This window comes from Muntiacus reevesi, chromosome 3 (genome assembly GCF_963930625.1).
Source record: "Muntiacus reevesi chromosome 3, mMunRee1.1, whole genome shotgun sequence".
Classification (NCBI taxonomy): domain Eukaryota; kingdom Metazoa; phylum Chordata; class Mammalia; order Artiodactyla; family Cervidae; genus Muntiacus; species Muntiacus reevesi.
In genome coordinates this window covers 43,344,164-43,368,008 of record NC_089251.1, presented here as the reverse complement: position 1 = coordinate 43,368,008, position 23,845 = coordinate 43,344,164, and the positions used below count along the sequence as shown (strand labels likewise).

General features: G+C 37.8%; 1 protein-coding gene across 4 annotated transcripts in view; it reads left to right on the top strand.

Moving 5' to 3' along the window:
- Window positions 1–23,845, top strand: part of EHBP1 (EH domain binding protein 1) — a 340,642-nt gene that overhangs the window by 231,628 nt on the left and 85,169 nt on the right. For all 4 annotated transcript variants that reach the window (XR_010662331.1, XM_065929077.1, XM_065929074.1 and 1 more), the window contains exons 11-13: window positions 11,662–11,840; window positions 12,416–12,464; window positions 16,790–17,698. Coding sequence is in view for 3 of the 4 variants with exons in the window: in XM_065929077.1 (XP_065785149.1) it covers window positions 11,662–11,840; window positions 12,416–12,464; window positions 16,790–17,698 (1,137 nt within the window). In the remaining variant the exon portion in view is untranslated. The remainder of the gene's footprint in view (window positions 1–11,661; window positions 11,841–12,415; window positions 12,465–16,789; window positions 17,699–23,845) is intronic.

Sequence of the window (23,845 nt, the reverse complement as noted above, 5' to 3'; positions counted from 1 at the left end):
CAAACAAGTGTATATAGGATGGATTAACAACAAGGTCCTACTGTGTAACACAGAACTGTATTCAGTATCCTGTGATAAACCAAAATAGGAAAAAATATGAAAAATAGTATATATATGTATGATGGAGTCATTTTAGGTTAAGTGACTATAGGGGTTTGAAAGTCACAGAAATTAGCATGACATTGTAAATCAATTATATTTCAACAAAAAAAATTTTTTTAAGTGCCTTGAGGGAAAAAAAAGATTTGCTTGGATCATAAAATGAGATGGGGAATTAAATTCATTTTTCTTGTTCTCTAGAAGAATTTGTGTAATGTTGGAAATATTTCTTCCTTGAGTAGAATTTATCATTGACGCCAAATAGTTTTTTATAAGAAGGTTTTTAATTACAAAGTCAATTTCTTTAAGAGTAACAGAACTCTCCATTTTAATTTTTAAAATTTCTTCTAGCTATGCTTTTCTAGAAATTTCTTCCCTCTTTTTTCTTGGTCAGTCATGCTATGGGTTTAATCAATTTTGTCTTTTCAAAGAAGCAACTTCCTATTTTATTAATCCTTTTTATTGCATGTTTACTTTCTATTTCATTATTTTTTGCTTTCATTTTTATTGAGGCTAGTTGCTGTACAATATTATATAAGTTTTAGGTGTACAACGTAGTGATTCACAATTTTTAAAGGTTTTATGCCATTTATAGTTATAAAATATTGGCTATATTCCATGTTATATGATATATTTTAGTGCTCTTATCTTTATTATTTTGTTTTTTATACTTTTGAGGGTGGAGGGGGTCATATTGCTATTTGGGAGTCTACCAAAGGTGCAGTTCTGCCTCTTCGCTCACTCTTCCAGATCAGTGATTAAGAAAGGAGAACTGAGAGTCTCACTCCCTCTGGTTTTCTGGTCAGTCCAGGTCTTGGCTTGGACATTTCTTAGAAGGTTGTGTAAAGTTGTCTAAGATTTGTTCAGATTTTTTAAAATGTGTTCAAATGTTAGTCCTACTTTCATGTAAACAAAAGTACCTCTTAATATGATTTTATTACAGAATAATCTTTCTGATTGTCTGGTAGTAGAATAACAAAGCCGAACTTTCAGTTTTACTATGAGAATAAAATGAAGTTATTTAAATAAAAACACCTTGAAAAAGATGGGAACAGTACTAATACAAGTATTCTTGTTCTCATCCCTGCTGTTGTTTTGGGCTTACCAAATGTTAAATTTATCCAAAGTTCCCTCAACCATTTGCAATAATTTACAGTTGAGAGAAGATTCCCCAGAATCCGTAGTAGGCAGACCAAAATTTCTGCAGCTTCAGCAATGGTAGTGTGTATCTCATTGTTGTATACTTAGTTCTAGTTCTAGTTCCAACCAGTAATCTAAAATCCAAGAGGCTGAGCAAAGGGTTTTATTAATAGAATACTCCTAGGTTTCTCCTGGGTCGAAAACCTTTTTAAAAATCAATTAATTTAGTATACAATGGCCTGTGAACTAAGTTCTGAAAAAGTTAAGTTGGCTGACGCAATCACTAGTCTCAAAAAAAGCTGACAGTTTTTATTTAGGTCCTAAAACTGTTCTATCTCAAAGTGTGAAATTTATGTTGCTTAAGATAACAGGCTCTGGAATGGGAACACCTTGGTATAGATCGTAACTCCTCCAATTCTAGATGTGTAATGTCAGTTTCCTCAACTGAAATTGGAAGTAATGATACTATCTCAGAGGAGCTGTGAGATTAAATGAGCTATTCCATGTATAGATTTTAACATTGCATATGGGACATAGTAGGCTCTCAGAATATACTTTAAGAGTAAATGAAAAGTTAGTCTTTTTGTAGAAAGAAGAACTGAATATATTGTAGTAAAAATATTATAAAAGAGACATAAAGAGTCAAAGGAACATTTAAAAAGTGCTCCTGCTGACTAGGAGTTGGAATGAGAGTTCATGTTGGCAATGACAGTTGAACTTGATCTTGAAAATGGGGTGGAATTGTAGTAGCTATACTTGGGACAGAGGATATTCATAGTTGGGTGACAATCTGTATGATCAAAGACTGGAAGTGGGGGATCTGGGAGCTAGGCAGAAAAGCATAGTGATTTTAGAGAATAATGAGTTATCTAGAGGGTAGAAACGTTGAAAGAGTTTGCTATTCAATGCTCAGTATTTTGATATCAGGTTTGTATGTTCTTGAGGGCTTCCCTGGTAGCTCAGCAGGTAAAGAATCCGCTTGCCGTGTGGGAGACCTGGGTTCGATCCCTGGGTTGGAAGATCCCCTGAAGAAGGGAAAGGCTACCTACTCCAGTATTCTGGCCTGGAGAATTCCATGGAGTGTATAGTCCATGGGGTCACAGAGAGTCAGACACAGCTGAGCGACTTTCGCTTTACACTTTTTGAGAGCCATTAGAGACTTCAACCTGCATTTTTAAATTGTTTCTATGGCAGTGGATCAGAAAAGGGAGAATTTGGAAAAAGGAAGACCTATTAGGAAGATTTTGCAATAACCTAGGCAAAAGAAGGAGAATGCAATGGCACCCCACTCCGGTACTCTTGCCTGGAAAATCCCATGGATGGAAGAACCTGGTAGGTTTCAGTCCATGGGATCGCTAAGAGTCGGACACGACTGAGCAACTTCACTTTCACTTTTCACTTGCATGCATTGGAGAAGGAAATGGCAACCCACTCCAGTGTTCTTGCCTGGAGAATCCCAGGGATGGCGGAGCCTGGTGAGTTTCTGTCTATGCAGTCGCACAGAGTTGGACACGACTGAAGTGACTTAGCAGCAGCAGCAGGCAAAAGAAGATAAATGGCAAAAATGTTACAACAGTACAATAAAAATTGGCCATGAATTAACTAGTAAAGGATGATAGGTGAAGGAAGAGTTCAAAGTTGATTCTGAGATTAAGAGTCTAGATGATTGGGACAATTTAATTGTTATATAGTTTGCAGATATAATGAAAATGAAGCAGGTTATAAGGTAAAAGTATAATTTTGTTTTGGGACATATTGAGTTTGAATTTTATGTTGCAGGAAGGATGTTTGTCTATGTGTTGTCTCTCAGTCATGTCCAACTCTTTGTGACCCCATGGACTGTAGTCCACCAGGCTCCTCCGTCCATGAGGTTTTCCAGGCAAGAGTACTGGAGTCGGGTGCCATTGCCTTCTCCAGGGGATCTTCCCTACCCAGGGATCGAACCCGGGTCTCCCACATTGCAGGCAGACACTTTACCCTCTAAGCCAGGAGGGAAGCCCGACCAGCTGGAAATGCCAGCTTGAGATAGTTTGAGCTATAAATGTCTATTTGGGCATTATCTGCATGGAAGTGATGGTTGGAATCCTGGGAGTGAATCAACTCAAAAGTGTGGAGAGAGAAAACTACTTAGAGCAATACCTAGAGGAATATATGCTTGTATCAGTGGAAGAAGGAGAAACAGCCAAAGAGAAAGCAGTCATAATCAGAGGGGTAGAGTAGAAAAAAGTGGAATTGAAATTCCTTGTTTTTTTTCAGTCATAAAGTCGTGTCCGATTCTTTGAGACCCCATGGATTGCAGCATGCCAGGCTTCCTTGTCCTTCACCGTCTCCCAGAATTTGCTCAAACTCATGTCCATTGAGTCAGTGATGCCATCCAACCATCTCATCCTCTGTCGCCCCCTTCTACTCATGCAAATTTTTTACAGTTATTGAATTTTAGGAAACTTTGTAACAAGTTATTTGATTAGATTTCCTTAAAGAGATCCTGTTTCTGTTGTTAGCAAGAATAATTAGGTGGCCTTACTATCTTTAATACTCTGTGTAATATGCTATGTTAACAGAAATAATATATTGATATTATCTATATTAGAACGTAGAACTGCCAAGTCAAACTGGTTTCAAGTCCCCGTTCCTTTCTACTCTCACCACTTTAAATTACCTTTATAATCATGATGCTTGACATCTAACTGTAGTTCTCAGTAAAACTGAGATGATGCAATTATATTCACAAAGTGGCTTGACTGAGAGAGAACTGCGTGTGTGTGCTCAGTGTGTGCTTCAGTTGTGTCCGACTCTTTGAAACCCTATGACTGTAGCCCGCCAGGCTTCTCTGTCCATGGGATTCTCCAGGCTAGAATACTGGAGTGGGTTGCCAAGCCCAGGGATCGAACCCACATCTGCATTGCAAGTAGATTCTTTACCACTGAGCCACTGGCCAAGTCAAGAGAACTGGGAGGATCACTTAATTGTGCAGACTCTCATCCTTCTTATCGTAACATTACCATTTGAATGTCTTTTAGATACTTCCTTTCTCAGTGCATAAAAAAAGTCAACTGTAAAATCTGCACTTTACTTTCCCAACATGTTAAATAGAAATGCCTTCTGATACATCTGGTCATTGCAAAAATACAAAAAAGAACTTTTAAATAGTTGGGTTCTACCCTTAATGGCCAGATTTTTGGTGTCTTCTTTTCTTTGGAAGAGAATAAATTACAAAGTCACTCATAGCTTCTTTTTTTCCCACTAAACCCATAAAAAAAGATTGTCAAGAATTCCAAGTACCCCATTTTGCACATAGAGTATCAATATTACCTTCTAGTTAAAGCATTGTTTGCAAAAACTTTCTCCAGTGTCTTGAAGAATTTATGTAGCCTTTAAAATTTCCAAAAGACCCTCAAAAATAGGAATTCAAATAGTGATAATGTATCAATGGTAGTAATAATAATTGGGGTTAACATTTATCGAATAGTTACTATGTGCCATGCTTTGTGCTAAAGTGTTTTGGGTGCATTGATTCATTTAACTGTATTTACTGAGTGCCTACTATATGCCAGGAACTGTTCTGCGATAGGTTAAAAAATAAGACAAGCTAAAATCCCTGCCCTCGTAGCCCTTTTATTTGTGAGGATGGACAAGTAATAAGCAATAAGTATAACCATTAAGTACATTTTGGTAATGACCAAAATAAAGTTTATGAACCCTAAGAAGATGATAATTACTATGGAAAGATAAGAGCAAAGAAAGGTGTGGAGAAAAGGGAACCCTGCTGGTGGGAATGCAAACTAGTACAGCCACTATGGAAAACAGTGTGGAGATTTCTTAAAAAACTGGAAATAGAACTACCATATGACCCAGCAATACCACTTCTGGGCATACACACTGAGGAATCCAGATCTGAGAGAGACACGTGCACCCCAATGTTCATCGCAGCACTGTTTATAATAGCCAGGACATGGAAGCAACCTAGATGCCCATCAGCAGATGAATGGATAAGGAAGCTGTGGTACATATACACCATGGAATATTACTCAGTCGTTAAAAAGAATTCATTTGAATCAGTTCTAATGAGATGGATGAAACTGGAGCCCATTATACAGAGTGAAGTAAGCCAGAAAGATAAAGAACATTACAGTATACTAACACATATATACGGAATTTAGAAAGATGGTAACGATGGCCCTATATGCAGGGCAGAAGAAGAGACGCAGAAGTACAGAACAGACTTTTGAACTCTGTGGGAGAAGGTGAGGGTGGGATGTTTCAAAAGAACAGCATGTATATTATCTGTGGTGAAACAGACCACCAGCCCAGGTGGGATGCATGAGTCAAGTGCTCAGGCCTGGTGGGCTGGGAAGACCCAGAGGAATCGGGTGGAGAGGGAGGTGGGATGGGGGACCGGGATGGGGAATACGTGTAGCTCTATGGCTGATTCATATCAATGTATGACAAAACCCACTGAAAAATAAAAAATTTAAAAAATTTAAAAAAAAAAAGTCATGAGTGCAGGGCTGGTGTTGGGCAACAGAGATGGGTTGCATTATTAGATGGGGGTGGGGGTTGGGAGGATAAAATATGCCTGATAGAAATGGTTGTAATTTGAGTTTACGGTATGTACTGTGTAACTGTAATAATCTGTGTAAAGGTACTAAGGTGGGACCATGCCTGGGGTATCCAGGGAGCAGCTAAGAGGTCAATTTGGTTCAAAGTGATCAAGGTAAAGAGTGGTAATGAGCATAATGGATGAGAGGCAGGGGAGGTTGATCTTGCTACTATGAAAGTGTTAGTCATGTCTGACTCTGCGACCACATGCAGGCTTCTCAGTCCATGGAATTCTCCAGGCAAAAATACCAGAGTGCGTAGCCATTCCCTTCTCCAGGAGATCTTTCTGACCCTGGGATCAAACTTGGATCTCCCACATTGCAGGCAGATTCTTTACTGTCTGAACCATCAGGGAAGCCCTCCTGAGGCACTATGAGACAAGTACCAAGATTTTGAAATGATTTGATTGTTTATTTATTAACCTCTGCAAAATAATAGAAGAAAAGTCAGTACTTCTGAAGTTGATGACTCATCAGTGACTCTATGTCAGCTTTCTTTTCCTGCAACCAACATTACCATTTTATAGGGCTTATAATTTCATCAGTTTCTTCAATTATGTATGATTTCCTTTTCTTGAAAGTGCAGTAAGCCTCCCTGTGAGATGTTTTAATACAAGGGTTCTGTGTTAGAATAAATCCAGTTTACTTTAGTTCTTGTAGCCTTTTCATGTTGAGTGTGCTTAGAAACAAGGATACATTCATAATTATAATGACATGGTAGATTTTTCTCAAATTTTTAAGTACGAAAAGCTACTCTAGATTACAGCATGGTGACGATGACATCTAGTACTTTACTTATGTACATGCTATTGATGATTAGAAGTAAGCAGTGTAATGATGGGAGAAGGCAATGGCACCCCACTCCAGTACTCTTGCCTGGAAAATCCCATGGATGGAGGAGCCTGGTAGGCTGCAGTTCATGGGGTCGCAAAGAGTCGGACATGACTGAGCAACTTCACTTTCACTTTTCACTTTCATGCATTGGAGAAGGAAATGGCAACCCACTCCAGTGTTCTTGCCTGGAGAATCCCAGGGATGGGGGAGCCTGGTAGGCTGCCGTCTGTGGGGTCACACAGAGTCAGACACGACTGAAGCGACTTAGCAGCAGCAGCAGCAGTGTAATGATGTGTGTGTGTATGCTCAGCTGCTAACTCATGTCCGACTCTTTAGACCCATGGATGGTAGCCTGCCAGGTTCCTCTGTCCATGGGATTTCCCAGGCAAGAATACTAGAGGGGGTAGCCATTTTCTACTCCTGGGAATCTTTGTGACCAAGGGATCAAACCTGTGTTCTCTGCATAAAGAATCAGGTAGATTCTTTACCACAGAGCCACCTGGGAAGCCCCAGTGTAATAATAGTTGCATATTATCTGGCCTGTGGGCATACTAACTATGCTTGGAATGAATCAATACCTTAACAGTATAATTTGAGCTAGAAAAACCATTTTTTTCTTCTTTTATTTTTATGTTTTTTAACACTAAAAAAGATTTTTTTATTGGGGTATAGCCAGTTAACAAGTGTTGTGATAGTTTCAGGTGAATAGTGAAGGGATTTGGCCATACATATATATGTATCCATTTTAATAAACGCAATCTTTAAAATAATAGAAAATCTTTTAAAAAATATATTTGTGCCTAGTTCATTGATTCCCTGACTCATTCACAGTCCATTCTTCATTGCAGTTTCAGGTTAAGTGACTAGAGGGATTTAAAAGTCACAGTGAGGAGTCACTTTTAGGTAAAAAAGATATTTCATAGTTCATTTTAGGACTTCCTCGGTGGTCTAATGGTTAAGGCTCCACGCTTCCACTGCAGGGGGCATGTGTTCCATCCCTAGTCAGGGAAATTCCACATGCCTTGCATTGCAAGAAAGAATAAAAAAGTTCATTTTAATATAAGCTAGATCTGTAAGTTAAAAGAGCTATCATTTATTCTAAAGTAAATGCCATCGTAGATTGGGAATACTGTTTTTATTTACTTCTTCATATTAAGTAGAGCTGACTCAAATTTGTTGATTTTTATGACCTGAAAATTTTTCAGCATTGACTTTGTATGGGTGATTATTTAAAGAACCATGCTTTGCTAGATACACATATAACAATTTGTTATCTATACAGTTGGGCTTCCCAGGTGGGGCAAGTGGTAAAGAACCCACTGGCCAATGCAGGAGAGGTAAGAGACATGGGTTTGATCCCTGAGTTGGGAAGATTCCCTGGAGGAGAAAATGGCAACCCCTCTAGTATTCTTCCCTGGAGAATTCCGTGGACAGAGGAGGTTGGTGGGCTATAGTCCACAGGATCACAAAGAGCTGAACATGACTAAAGTGACTTAGCATGCACACAATCAGATGGTTAATAAAACGTAAGAAATTACATCCTTCATGTTTCTTACTAGTCTTCTCACAGGAGCAGTAAATATATAAATCTTAATTTTGTGAGGTTGATTATTTTAATGGTCTACCATTAACATCCTTTTGTCAAATGGGGGCATCATTTGCCTTTCTTGAGTAAGCTGTGTGGCAAGAGTGTTTTCCTTATTAAACTCAAATGATATTGAGGTAAATAATTGTTCTCCTTTCACCTTATTTTATAAGGCTTTTATTTACCTCTATAGCCAGCACTCTTGCTAGCAATATTTAAAGTCCAGAAAGTTTTAGTAGTTTTCTTTATCAGTTCAGTTCAGTCGCTCAGTGGTGTCCAACTCTTTGCAACCCCATGGAATGCAGCACGCCAAGCTTCCCTGTCCATCACCAAATCCTGGAGATTACTCAAACTCATGTCCATCGAGTCGGTGATGCCATCCAACGATCTCATCCTCTCTTGTCCCCTTCTCCTCCTGACTTCAATCTTTCCCAGCATCAGGGTCTTTTCCAGTGAGTCAGTTCTTCCCATCAGGTAGCCAAAGTATAGTATCAGCCCTTCCAGTGAATATTCTGATTTCCTTTAGGATTGACTGGTTGGATCTCCTTGCAGTCCAAGGGACTCTCAAGCGTCTTCTCCAGCACCACAGTTCAAAGCATTAATTCTTCATTTTCAATTATATTAACCTCCAAAGTTACCATCAATTCAGTTCAGTTGCTCAGTTCAGTCAGTCAGTTCAGTTGCTGAGTCATGTCCACTCTTTGTGACCCCATGGACTGCAGCACGCCAGGCTTCCCTGTCCATCACCAACTCCTGGAGCTTGCTCAAACTCATATCTGTCGAATCAGTGATGCCATCCAACCATCTCATCCTCTGTCATCCCCTTCTCCTCCTGCCTTCAGTCTTTTCCAGGATCAGGGTCTTTTCCAGTGAGTCAGTTTTTCCCATCAGGTGGCCAAAGTATTGGAGCTTCAGTTTCAGCATCAGCCCTTCCAGTGAATATTCAGCACTGATTTCCTTTAGGATTGACTGGTTTGATCTCCTTGCGGTCCAAGGGACTTTTAAGAGTCTTCCCCAACAGCACAGTTCAAAAGCATCACTCCTTCGGCGCTCAGCTTTTTTTATGGTTCAACTCTCACATCCATATATGACTGTTGGAAAAATCATAGCTTTGACTAGATGGGCCTTTGTTAGCAAAGTAATGTCTCTGCTTTTTAATATACTGTCTAGGTTTGTCATAGCTTTACTTCCAAGGAGCAAGCGCCTTTAATTTCCTGGCTGCAGTCAACCATCTGCAGTGATTTGGAGCCCAAGAAAATAAAGTGTGTCACTGTTTCCATTGTTTCCCCATCGATTTGCCATGAAGTGATGGGACTGGAGGCCATGATCCTAGTTTTTTGAATGTTAAGTTTTAAGCCAGCCTTTTCACTCTCTTCTTTCATCAAGAGGCTCATTAGTTCCTTTGCACTTTCTGCCATAAGGATGGTGTCTTCTGCATATCTGAGGTTATTGGTATTTCTCCTGGCAATCTTGATTCCAGCTTGTGCTTCATCCAGCCTGCCATTTCACATGTTGCAGTCAGCATATAAGTTAAATAAGCAGGGTGGCAATATGCAGCCTTGATGTACTCCTTTCCCAATTTGGAACCAGTTTGTTGTTCCGTGTCCAGTTCTAACTGTTGCTTCTTGACCTGCATACAGATTTGTCAGGAGGCAGGTAAGGTGGTCTAGCATTCCCATCTCTTTCAGAATTTTCCACAGTTTGTTGTGTTCCACACAAAGGCTTTGGCATAGTCAATAAAGCAGAAGTAGATGTTTTTCTGGAACTCTCTTTTTCTGTGATCCAATGGATGTTGGCAACTTGATCTCTGGTTCCTTTGCCTTTTTAAAATCCAGCTTGAACATCTTGAAGTCCATGGTTCACGTACTGTTGAAGCCTTGCTTGGAGAATTTTGAGCATTCCTTTGTTAGTATGTGAGATGATTGCAAAAGTTACCATCACAAAATGTGATTGTTACCAGTAAAAGAGAATGACATTGTTTTAAGAGTAATAAAAGCTTAGGATAAAAATCTTATTATGAGTCTTTGTTTTGTTGTCATCATTGTTGTTTTAAGTATCTGAACAAGAGGGGAAGACCAAGTAAATGCTTAAGATTTAAAACACACTTCTTCATACTCCCATGCATCTTTCTGACCTAATAATATTCAAAGTAGTCATCACTAATTAGAAGATATTTTGATCAAATCCAAATTGTATACTAATGTGTGCTATTGCTACCAACCCCTGATATCTGTAATAACTCTAAATCTGTTTTGCCATCATTAAATCTAGGTAAGAAATAGGTTTAAATATGGTTATCACTCCACTAAAATGTATATGATTCAGTTCAGTTCAGTTCAGTTGCTCAGTCATGTCCTACTCTTTGTGACTCCATGAACAGGCCTCCCTGTCCATCACCAACTCCTGTAGTTTACCCAAACTCATGTCCATTGAGTTGGTGATGCCTTCTAACCGTCTCATCCTCTGTCATCCCCTTCTCCTCCTGCCTTCAATCTTTCCCAACATCAGGGTCTTTTCAAATGAGTCAGCTCTTTGCATCAGGTGGCCAAAATATTGGAGTTTCAGCTTCAACTTCAGTCCTGCCAATGAACACCCAGGACTGATTTCCTTTAGGATGGACTGGTTGGATCTCCTTGCAGTCCAAGGGACTGTCAAGAGTCTTCTCCAACACCATAGTTCAAAAGCATCAATTTGTCGATGCTCAGCCTTCTTTATAGTCCAACTCTCACATCCATACATGACCACTAGAAAAACCATAGCCTTGATTAGACAGACCTTTGTTGACAAAGTAATGTCTCTGCTTTTTAATATGATTGCTGTATTTTTTTTTTTTTTTTTGGCCTCTCCTTGTGGCTTGTGGGATCTTAGTTCCCTGACTAAGGGAATGAACCGGGTACCTGCAATGAAAGCTCCAAGTCCTAACCAGGGAATTCCTGACTACTGTGTTTTATAAAACTATTATTTTTATCTCTCCATTACTAACAATTTATGCTACAGTTAGACTTCAAAATACATTATTTTTGATCTACTCAGAAAGGAACTACATTTGTACATGGTTGCACTGGGGGGAAAATTTTTTTTAGGATGTGAGTTATATAGATATTTAGCCTTAAGTATTTAAATACTTTAATATTTCTATCCGTGTAGCTCTTGGCCTGTTCTTACGTATAAGGTTAAAATCTTGTGTATCTATCTCTCTGTCAGGCAGATACCATAGGTTTCAGCTGAAGATAATAGCTTAAGATTCATGTCTCTTTTCTTAAAGGTTTCAGTTGTCTTGAAGTGACAGTTTTGAAGGACCTAAACTGACATCAAAGTATTCAAAAGACCAGGTTAGGTCAATTAGTGTTAATTTTCATTTTCCAGTAAACTATTTGAATGTTTTCCTCTTTTCGTTTTTTCTAGCCGAGTCCTATACCGAGTCCTGTTTTGGGACGAAAGCCGAATGCTAGTCAGTCGTTACTTGTATGGTGCAAAGAAGTTACAAAAAACTATCGGGGAGTGAAAATCACCAATTTTACTACATCGTGGAGGAATGGTTTATCTTTTTGTGCAATATTACATCACTTTAGACCAGATTTAATGTAAGTAGAAAAACTTTCCATTCCTATAACTATTTTGCTAATAATAGTTCTTTTTAAAAAATAGCATAAAATAATTTCTTGTCATGTGTCCTGAAATACTTGATTTTTTTTATTACCCATATCTCAGAAAAGTTGTTCCTTCTTGAAGCTTAAAAACAGTTTTTTCTGTTTTCAAAAGAGCTTATTTTTTTCCTTAATGTCATATAAAAAACAGACTTTAAGTTACTATGAAAACTGTGTAAATATTAAAATGAGACAAATAAGCTTGTAGCTGTTTATATACTGACAACAAAGAATTACGTCATGATGAATTTGGTTGTCAAGACTAGTCGCTGGTCCCCTGCCTTAACTTCTCTTTTAGATGGAAAGCTTCAGGCATTGGAACTTGTAATCACTGTTTTTATTTATTTATTTCCTTAATTTTCCACTCTATTAGTTTTGTTGATTGAATTGCTGTGAAATTGCTAGTTACTCTTTGGTGTTACTGAATGTCAGATTTTAAGATTCAGTTTGTTGTAAAAACAGCTGTTTTTATCAATTACTGTATGTACCTACTGTGCCATTTTCTCCCTCAGTGACTACAAGTCTCTGAATCCTCAAGACATTAAAGAGAACAACAAAAAGGTAAGAATTGCCAAAGGGAAAAAATTGCATAATTTCAATTTTGCCTTCTCTGCAGGCTTTTATTAATTTGGGGAAAGTGAGGTTGTTTTGTGAGGTCCTAAGTATAGCTCACAGAAGGTAGTCTGTTTCCTGCAGTTCAAGTAGGATGCATGGTTTACTCTAGTTTGTCACGGCCTTTAAAAATCAGAAACGCCAGCCTGGCATCAGATGATAATAGTGTATATGAGCTTCATTAACTGTCAAATATTTGTTAAAGCATGTTGCTTTTATTTAGCTTTTTAGCAAGATTTAGCTTTTAAAAAGTGCACCTCAAACTGTTGTCCTACAAGTTCAGAAAAAGCCGTTGGGAGGGGATGAAAGCAGGAGCCTGATGAGTGTGCAAAAAAGAATGCATGTGTTCCCAGAGGCAACAAGATATGAACACTGGTTCTTTTCTTTTTTTTTTTTTCCACTCCCCACCGCCCCCCCCCCCCCGCACTTTTCTGGTAAACTGTACAGTTTTTTCGACATAATTAATGTACTGAGGTCAGAGCTTCCCAGTTGATTTGGGGAAAATGTTGATGCTTTCATTCTTGAGAGTAGCTGCTTAGGGCTGAGTGGCTAGAGCCCTTTGGGCCAGCTGACTGTGGCTGCAGGCTGACTTAACTATGTACCCCCAAAATGCAGCATAATATTACAGTTTTCTGTGTGCGCGCCACGTAAGAAAGGAGGAAGCACCTAACTCAACATATGGCAGGTACTCCTTTAATTTTTTTTTTCCTGCTGAATTGAATTCTTTAACTGAAAATTATTGTCTTAGAGCAAGATCTGTGGATAGACTTGAGGGGATCCTCAATCATGGCTTGGGGAAAAAATTTATTTTCTCAATTCTTTAACTGAAATTTAGCATTTTCTTCAATTATGAATTTAGACATACCACTATGAATTTAGACATAACAAATCACTGTAGTATTAGCTATGCCCGAGACTCTTTCACCTTTAGAATCTCAGATGTTTTCATATCACTTTACAGTTGCAAATATCTACAACTACCTTTTAAGGTCATCTCTTCTTCATAATTGTAGCAGTTGGTACATCCATAAAAAGTACATTTATTGTTTCTCAAATTCCATTTTCTAAAATATTTTCAAATATTTATTTTTCAATAATTGGTTTATTTTATAATCATATGTATTTTATGCATATTAAAGCTTTATTCTGAGAAGGGGTTCATTGCCCAAAAAATTAATGGGACAAAGTAATTAATAACCTCTAGTAGAAGGCAATGGCACCCCACTCCAGTATTCTTGCCTGGAAAAATCTCATGGACGGAGGAGCTTGGTAGGCTGCAGTTCATCGGGTTGGTACGAGTTGGACATGACTGAGCGACTTCACTTTCACTTTTCACTTTCACACATTGGAGAAGAAAATGGCAACCACTCCAGTGTTCTTGCCTAGAGAATCCCAGGGACGGGGGAGCATGGTGGGCTGCCGTCTATGGGGTCACACAGGGTTGGACACGACTGAAGTGACTTAGCAGCAGCAGTTTAGGTTAAATGTTTTAATTTACTTTAAATTAAATAATTAAAACCACCAGTGATAAAAAAGACTATAAAGGGAAACTTGATAGAAGTTCAATCAACAGATGATAATTTAAATCAATTTTTTTTTTACTTTTGTTGCTCTCTAGAGCTAAAAATTTATATTTCCATTAAAAAAATTCTTGTTAATTTGCAAATGCATGATGCTGGCCTTAGAGAAATACATTTAAAAACAGTTTTTTAAATTGAAATATTCTACCAGAAAAGGTAATCTTTAAAAGTCAGTATAATTTTCTTCATAGAAATCATGCTTCAAAATAAGTCATTGTCATGAATTATTTCTTATATGATTTTGAAGAACTTGTGTCTATTAAAGCCAAATGCCTTGTTTTTCATCAGTTAACTTATATGGTTGGGCCCACTGGATCTGTGAATGTGGAATCCTCAGATACAGAAGGCTAACTGTACTCTACCATTTTACATCAGGGACTTGAGCATCCCCAGATTGTGATATCTACAAGAGGTATTGGAATCAATCCCCATTAGGAGACAACTGTTTCCTAATAAGACAGTTCTTTACCTGCATTTTCTTGCATTTGAATAAACTCATTTAAATGCAGATAAGGTCATTATAAAAGAAAAAATTATTATTTTTTATAAAGTGAAGCTTTCAAGCTACTGCTTAAAATTTTGAAAAACATTTTTTATTTTACCTAGTTATATATTTTTAAAGAGTATGAGGAATCTCATTAGGGCATAAGTTATACTTCTTTATGTTATTTTTTTCAGAAACTTAATAATGATGACCATACCTTGAATTTACATATTACTACAAAAAGAAGTATATCCCATAAAAATTTTTTCTCAAATCTTAAAAGGCAGATAATTATAGCTTTTTGAAAGAATTTTAATTTAGTTGATCCTATTCATTGCACAATTCAGTACATAATTGTTGTTATACTTTCCTTTTCATCACTTTGCAGCTTCTTACCTGATATCTACATTGAGTATCAGTTGCTACCTGCAGATTTATTTCCAACTTCACACAGGTCTTCCTGATAACCCCATCTGCCCTTAATTGGACTTAAAAACAGGACAAGAAACAATGCTTGTGTCTTAAGTTCCATGCAGGCAGATGCATAACAACTGGCAGTGACTCCTTACCAATTAAATAACATTTAACAATGAATAAGACAGTTTTCTGTGAAAGACCTTTTTTCTCTCCACACTGACAGCTAAGACAGTAGATGATTGACCATTGCAGAAGAGGTTAAAGTTCCTTTATAAAGTCCTGACCTCACTTACAAGAAACCTGGTTTGTTTTTAAATGTTTTTTTAAGTGCAATTAGTGTGCATAAAATGAATTGCCACATGAAGCAAAACACCAGCAGGAGATTCCCCACAAGGACGCAAATCATTTTCCCAGGTCTGTAAAAAGTGCTGAATAAACAAGGTATTTACCTGTGACATCTGATCTTAACCAGTATGTGAGTGTTTTAGATAATTGGGAAACGTTTAGAATATTGCCTGTGGTGCTTTTCCTGATGGTCTGCAATTGATGTCTGTCAATCAAGTTGTCAGGACAGAAGAAAATGACTAATTTTCCTAAAACATGTAAAATAACGAACAGGCCCAAACATGCATACCAATTGAGCCATTCTCTTGAGTCAATATTTTGAGGTATCTGTATTATAAAACATAGTGCTGTGAAAATTGAAGAGGTTTTAATATAACAATTTATTTTTCGTTTTCTTTCTTTCTTATTCCATGACATTTATTAAACTACAGGAAGAATACAATACAAAGATTAAATTCCAAGGTAGAAATGCACTTTAACATGTACATTCAAAAGACTAATGCCTTCTGAGTTGTTACATAACTTCCTAAACTTTCTTTTTAGGAAAACTTTGAATTATTATCCTATATCTAGGTTGTTACAAAGACTAGACATTTTACATCCCAAAGCAAGAATATAGCTAAAAAGTCCTTACTTTTTCCAAGAGTATATCTCAGTGTTTAGCCATATTTTTAGTGCTTCCTAGCAACACAATGTTGTTTTCAAGAGTTAGTTCAGCACAGTAATAATTAATTGTAAATTGAGAAACAGCTTTGATTCTTCAAAACTAGAAAAACCTGATGTGCCACAGTCATTTAAAGGCTAACAAAAGTAATACAATGCAGCCTCACATTCTAAACTAGGTTGTCCTACTCAAAACATTTCATTCTTTCCAAAATGGATAGAGTGAAAATGCAGTCACTCTTCTCATCATGAAAATAAATCTTAATTGGGCATTTAAAAAATGTTTCTATGTTTCTAGACTTAAATAGCAGTTATTTGTATTTTATACCAGGCAATCTGAGAGTTAGTTCTTTTGGAATATCAAACCGTACTTTATCGTCACAAATCACTGCAATTACATGATCACTGAAAAGAGGTTGATAGGAATAAAGCTCCAGATGGTTTATTATTTCCTTGTACTTTAGTTTTTTATCACAAAAATCAATTTTAAGGTTTTATTTTTAATTTTTAACTCTCATTTTTGCTTGTTCTCTTTAAACTTTTTTTGAGTTATCATCACCATATAACATTACATCAATTTCAAGTGTACCACATAATAATTTGATATTTATATACACTGTGAAATGCTCACCACAATAAGTCTAGTTAGCATCTATTATTTTGCTGTTTCTGCTGTTTTTAAAATGTGTAGGCTAGTGGTGATGTTTAAAGTTTGTTCTAAAAAGTTAAAATGTATAAATTGTCTTAACTCTTCAATATATCTTCTGTTTTTCTTTCCTCTGAAGGCATATGATGGGTTTGCCAGCATTGGAATTTCACGACTACTGGAACCTTCTGATATGGTTTTATTAGCAATTCCTGACAAACTGACTGTTATGACCTATCTCTATCAAATAAGGGCACATTTCAGTGGCCAAGAGCTAAATGTTGTTCAAATAGAAGAAAACAGCAGTAAAAGCACGTATAAAGTTGGAAACTATGAAACGGACACAAATAGTTCTGTTGACCAGGAAAAATTCTATGCAGAGCTTGGTGACCTGAAACGGGAGCCTCCACTGCAGCAGCCTCCCAGTGGAGTGGTCGACTTCACATCCCAGGACGAGTCTGTATTTGTAAATGATAGTGGGGTTGGAGAGTCAGAAAGTGAACATCAGACTCCTGATGATCACCTCAGTCCAAACACAGCTTCTCCACACTGTCGCAGGACTAAAAGTGACACAGAACCCCAGAAGTCCAAGTCCCAGCAGAGCTCGGGAAGGACTTCAGGATCCGATGACCCTGGAATATGTTACAATACAGATTCAAACCATGCACAAGTTTCGTTGGGCAAGAAGAGACTATTGAAAACAGAGACTTTAGAATTAAGTGACTTATACGTCAGTGATAAGAAGAAAGATGTGTCTCCACCCTTTATTTGCGAGGAGTCAGATGAGCAAAAGCTTCAGAATCTAGACATCAGTGGTACTTTGGAGCAAGAAAAATTAGATAATTCCAGACCCTTAGAATGCAGATCAGATCCTGAATCACCTGTGAAAAAACCATGTTTATCTCCCACTTCTAAACTTGGATACCTGTACAATAGAGATGCAGACCTTGCAAAGAAAAAACGTACTTCCCTGAGGCAGACAGAGTCTGATTCAGATGCTGATAGACCCACCTTAAATCATGCAGATCATTCTGCAAAAACAGTCCAGGTAAGTGAGAATGATGAATACATAAATGTAGTAAAGAGTTATTCTTTTTTTGTTTCTCTGTGTTCATGTAGTGGTTTTGTCACTAAGTCATGTCCAACTCTTGAGACCCCATGGATTATAGCTTACCAGGCTCCTCTGTCCATGGGATTTTTTGTACTTATAGAACACTTTACAAATGACTGAGTAGGAAGTATAATTTCCTGTTGTAGAAAAAACTGAAATAGACCTGCTTTTCGCTTTATATTTTAAGCCTATAAATAAATCCCAATTTCAGGATTTAAGAATACAGAATGTCACCTTTTCAAATCAAAATGTTATTAACCTATAAAAACAATATGTTACAGAATAAGTCATATTTCAGTATTCCATTTAGTAAGAATGTCATTCTTGAGATGTATAATGCCAAATTAAAATATTTCCCATCTATAGCACTTTCTTCAAATATTTTAGTTGCATTGCAGTTGGCATTTTCAGTCCCATCATTACTTCCAGTTAAAAACCCGAGTACATACAAATTTCTCCCCATGAGAGGGATATGGCACAGATTGATCCTTACAGTATTTACTGTAAGGACTTTACTGCTAGGACTTCCATAACTCTGTTGAATAATAGTGGCGAAAGTGGGCGCCCTTGTCTTGTTCCTGATCTTAGGGGGAATGCTTTCAGTTTCTCACCGTTGAAAATAATGTTTGCTGTAGGCTTATCATATATGGCTTTACTATGTTGAGGTAGGTTCCGTCTACGCCTATTTTTTGGAGAGTTTTAATCATAAATGGGTGCTGAATTTTGTCAAAGGCTTTTTCTGCATCAATTGAGATGATCATATGGTTTTTATCTTTCAATTTGTTAATATGATGTATCACATTGATTGATTTGCGTATATTGAAGAATCCTTGCATTCCTGGAATAAACCCAACTTGATCATGGTGTATGAGCTTTTTGATGTGTTGCTGCATTATGTTTGCTAAAATTTTGTTGAGGATTTTTGCGTCAATGTTCATCAGTGATATTGGCCTGTAGTTTTCTTTTTTTGTGTTGTCTTTGTCTGGTTTTGGTATAAGGGTGATGGTGGCCTCACAGAATGAATTTGGAAATATTCCTTCTTCTGCAATGTTTTGAAAGAGTTTTAGAAGGATAGGCATTAGCTCTTCTCTAAATGTTTGATAGAATTCTCCTGTGAAGCCATCTGGTCCTATTTTTTGGGAGATTTTTGATCACAGCTTCAATTTCAGTGACCAATGGAACAAGATAGAAAGCCCAGAAATAAATCCATGCATCTATGGGTACCTTATTTTTGACAAAGGAGTGAAGAATATACAATGGAGAAAAGACAAATGGTGCTGGAAAAACTGGACAGCTACATGTAAAAGAATGAAATTAAAACACTTCCTAACACCATACTCAAAGATAAACTCAAAATGGATTAAAGACCTAAGTGTAAGACCAGAAACGATAAAATTCTTAGAGGAAAACATAGGCAGAACACTTGATGACATAAATCAAAGTGAGATCCTCTATGACCCACCTTCTAGAGTAATGGAAATAAAAACAAAAGTAAACAAATGGGACCTGACTTAACTTAAAAGCTTTTGCACAGCAAAGGAAACTATAAGCAAGGTGAAAAGACAGTCCTCAGAATGGGAGAAACTAATAGCAAATGAAACAAGTGACAAAGGATTAATTTCCACAATATACAAGCAGGTCACACAACTCAATACCAGGGAAACAAACAGCCCAATCAAAAAGGGGGGGAAAAGACCTAAACAGATATTTCTCCAAAGAAGACATATAGATGGCTAACAAACACATGAAAAGATGCTCAACATCTCTTATTATTAGAGAAATACAAATCAAAAGCACAATGAGATATCATCTCACACTGGTCAGAATGGCCATCATGAAAAAGTCTACAAACAATAAATGCTGGAGAGGGTGTGGAGAAAAGGGAACACTCTTGCATTGTTGGTGGAAATGTAAATTGATACAACCACTATGGAAGACGGTATGGAGATTCCTTAATAAACTAGGAATAAAACCTCCATATGACCCAGGAATCCCACTCCTAGGCATATACCCTGAGGAAACCAGGGTTGAAAAAGATACATGTATCCCAGTGTTCATTGCAGCACCATTTACAATAGCTAGAACATGGAAGCAATCTAGATGCCCATCGACGGATGAATGGGTAAAGAAGTTGTGGTACATATACACAATGAAATATTGCTCAGCCATAAAAAGGAACACATTTGAGTCAATTCTGATGAGGTGGATGAACCTAGAACTTCTTATACAGAGTGAAGTGAGTCAGAAAGAAAAAGATAAATATCATATTCTCAGGCACATATACGGAATCTAGAAAAATGATTCTGAAGAATTTATTTACAGGGCAACAATGGAGAAACAGACATAGAGAATAGACTTAATGGACATAGGGAGGGGGAGGAGAGGTTGAGATATATGGAAAGAGTAACATGGAAACTTACATTACCATATGTAAAATAGATAGCCAACAGAAATTTGCTGTATAGCTCAGGAAGCTCAAACAGGGGCTTTGTAGCAACCTAGAAGGCTGGGATTGGGAGGGAGATGGCAGAGAGTTTCAAAAGGGCAGGGATATATGAATACCTATAGATGATTCATGTTGAGGTTTGACCAAAAACAAAAAAATTCTGTAAATCAATGATCTTTCAATAAAAAAGTAAATTTTTAAAAATGTGATAACTCTGCATTTTCTATAAATATTTCATTGTCAGGAATTTAAAGAACTGCTGCATAACATTGTAAAGCAAGTATGTGCCAGTTAAAAAATAAATAGAAAAAGAAAACAAAACTGCTGCCATAGGTATTTAAAATTTGTCAGTATCCTAATTTGGAAGACATCTTGTTATCAATTATATACAAGTATAAAAATAAAACTGGGAACCTTAAAAACTATCTTTTCCAGATTATACTGTGATTTGTTGTTCAGTTGCTAAGTCATGTCCTACTCTTTGTGACCCCATGGATTGCAGTATACTAGTTTCCACTGTCCTCCACAGTCTCCCAGAATTTGCTCAAATCCATGTCCATTGAATCAGTGATGCTATCTAACCATCTCATCCTTTGCCGGAGAAGGCAATGGCAACCCACTCTAGTATTCTTGCCTGGAAAATCCTATGGACAGAGGAGCCTGGTAGGCTGCAGTCCATGGGGTCGCAAAGAGTCGGACATGACTGAGTGACTTCACTTTCACTTTTCACTTTCATGCATTGGAGAAGGAACTGGCAACCCACTCCAGTGTTCTTGCCTGGAGAATCCCAGGGACGGGGGGAGACTAGTGGGCTGCCATCTATGGGGTTGCACAGAGTCGGACACAACTGAAGCGACTTAGCAGCCTCAGCAGCATCCTCTGCCACTCCCTTCACCTTTTGCTTTCAATCTTTCCCAGCATCAGGGTCTTCTCCAGTGAGTCAGCTTTTCACATCAGGTGGTCAAAGTTTTGGAGCTTCAGCTTTAGCAACAGTTCTTCCAAAGAATATTTAGGGTTGATTTCCTTTAGGATTGACTGGTTTGATCTCCTTGCAGTCCATTGGACTCTCAGAAAGTCTTTTCCAGCAACAGAATTCAAAAGCATCAATTCTTCAGCACTCAGCCTTCTTTATGATCCAACTTTCATTTCCATACATGGCTACTAGAAAAACCATAGCTTTGACTATGTGAACTTTTGTCAGCAAAGTGCTGTCTCTGCTTTTTAATATGCTGTCTAGGTTGGTCATAGCATTCCTTCCAAGGAGCAAGCATGTTTTAATTTCATGGCTGCAGTCACCATCTGCAGTGATTTTTGGAGCCCAAGAAAATAAAATCTGTCACTTCTTCCACTTTTTCCCCTTCTATTTGCCATGAAGTGTTGGGACCGGATGTCATGATCTTAGTTTTATGAATGTTGAGTATTAAGCCAGCTTTTTCACTCTCCTCTTTCACCCTCATCAAGAGACTTTTTAGTTCCTCTTCACTGCATATCTATGCTTTACCGTTTCTCCCAGCAATCTTGATTCTAGCTTGTGATTAATCCAGCTCAGCATTTCACATGATGTACTCTTCATAGAAGTTAAATAAGTAGGCTGGCAATATACAGACTTGTCATACTCCTTTCCCAACTTGAAACCAGTTTTTCCATATCCAGTTCTAACTGTTGCTTCTTGACCCACATACAGATTTCTCAGGAAACAGATAAGGTGGTCTGGTACTCCCACCTCTAAAGAATTTTCCACAATTTGTTGTGATCCACACAGTCAAAGGCTTTAGCATAGTCAGTGAAGCAGAATTAGATGTTTTTTTGGAACTCCCTTGCTTTCTCCATGATCCAACAATTGTTAGTTTGATCTCTGGTTCATCTGCCTCTTTGAAAACCAGAACATCTGGAAGTTCTCCTTTCACGTACTGCTGACGCCTATCTTAAGGATTTTGACTATACCCTTGCTAGCATGTGAAATGAGTGCTACTGTACAGTAATTTGAATGTTCTATGGCATTGCCTTTCTTTGGGATTAGAATGAAAACTGACCTTTTCTAGTTCTGTGGCCATTGCTGAGTTTTCCAAATTTGCTGGCTTATTGACTGAAGCACTTCAACAACTTCATCTTTTAGGATTTGAAATAATTCCGCTAGAATTCTGTCACCTTTACTAGCTTTGTTCATAGTAATGCTTCCTAAGGCCCACTTGACTTCACACTCCAGGATGTTCTGCTCTAGGAGAATGACCACACCATTGTGGTTATCCAGGTCACTAAGACCTTTTTTGTATAGTTCTTATGTGTATTCCTGCCACTTCTTAATCTCTTCTGTTTCTGTTAGATCTTTACCATTTCTGTCCTGTACCATGCCCATCCTTGCATGAAATGTTCCCTTGGTATCTCTAGTTTTCTTAAGGAGATCGCTAGTCTTTCACATTCTGTTGTTTTCCTCTATTTCTTTGCATTGTTCATTGAAGAAAGCCTTCTTATCTCTCCTTACTGTTCTCTGGAACACTGCATTTAGATGGGTATATCTTTCCCTTTCTTACTTGCCTTTCACTTCACTTATTTCCAGCTATTTTTAAAGCCTCCCCAGATAACCACTTTGCCTTCATGCATTTCTTTTTTTTTGGAATGGTTGTGGTCACTGCCTCCTGTGCAGTGTTATGAACCTCCATCCATAGTTCTTCAGGCACCTTGTCTACCACATCTAATCCCTTGAATCTATTCATCACCTCCACTGGATAATCATAAGAGATTTGATTTAGGTCTTACCTGAATGGCCTAGTTATTTTCCCTACCTTCTTCCATTTAAGCCTGAATTTTGCAATAAGGAGCTCACAGTTTGAGCCACAGTCAGCTCCAGGTCTTGTTTTTACTGACTGTGTAGAGCTTCTTCATCTTCAGCGGCAAAGAACATGATCAGTATGATTTCATTGTTGACCCTCTGGTGATGTCCGTGTGTGGAGTCATCTCTGGGGTTGTTGGAAAATGATGTTTGCTATGACCACTGTGTTCTCTTGACAAAATTCTATTAGCCTTTGCCCTACTTCATTTTCTACTCCAAGGCCAAACTTGCCTGTTATTCCAGATATCTCCTGATTTTCTACTTTTGCATTCCAATCCCGTATGATGAAAAGGACCTCTTTTTCTGTGTGTTAGTTCTAGAAGGTCTTATAGGTCTGCATAGAATGATTCAACTTCAGTTTCTTCAGCATCAGTGGCTGGGCAGATTTGGATTGCTATGATGTTGAACGATTTGCCTTGGAAATGACCCAAGATCATTCTCTCATTTTGAGGTTGCAACCAAGTCCTTTATTTCAGACTCTCTTGTTGACTGTGAGGCCTATCCTACTTTTTCTAGTGTTCTTGCCCACAGTAGTAAATATAATGATCATCTGAATTTAATTTTTCCATTCCTATCCATTTTTTTCACTGATTCTTAAGATGTCCATGTTCACTCTTGCCATCTCATTTGGCCATCTCCTGTTTGACCATGTCCCATTCCAATTTACCTTGATTCATGGACCTACTATTCCAGATTCTTATGCAGTATTGTTCTTTACAGCATCGGACTTTACTTTCACCACCAGACACATCCACAGCTGAGTGTTTTTCCCTCTTTGGTCCAGCTGCTTCATTCTTCCTGGAGCTAT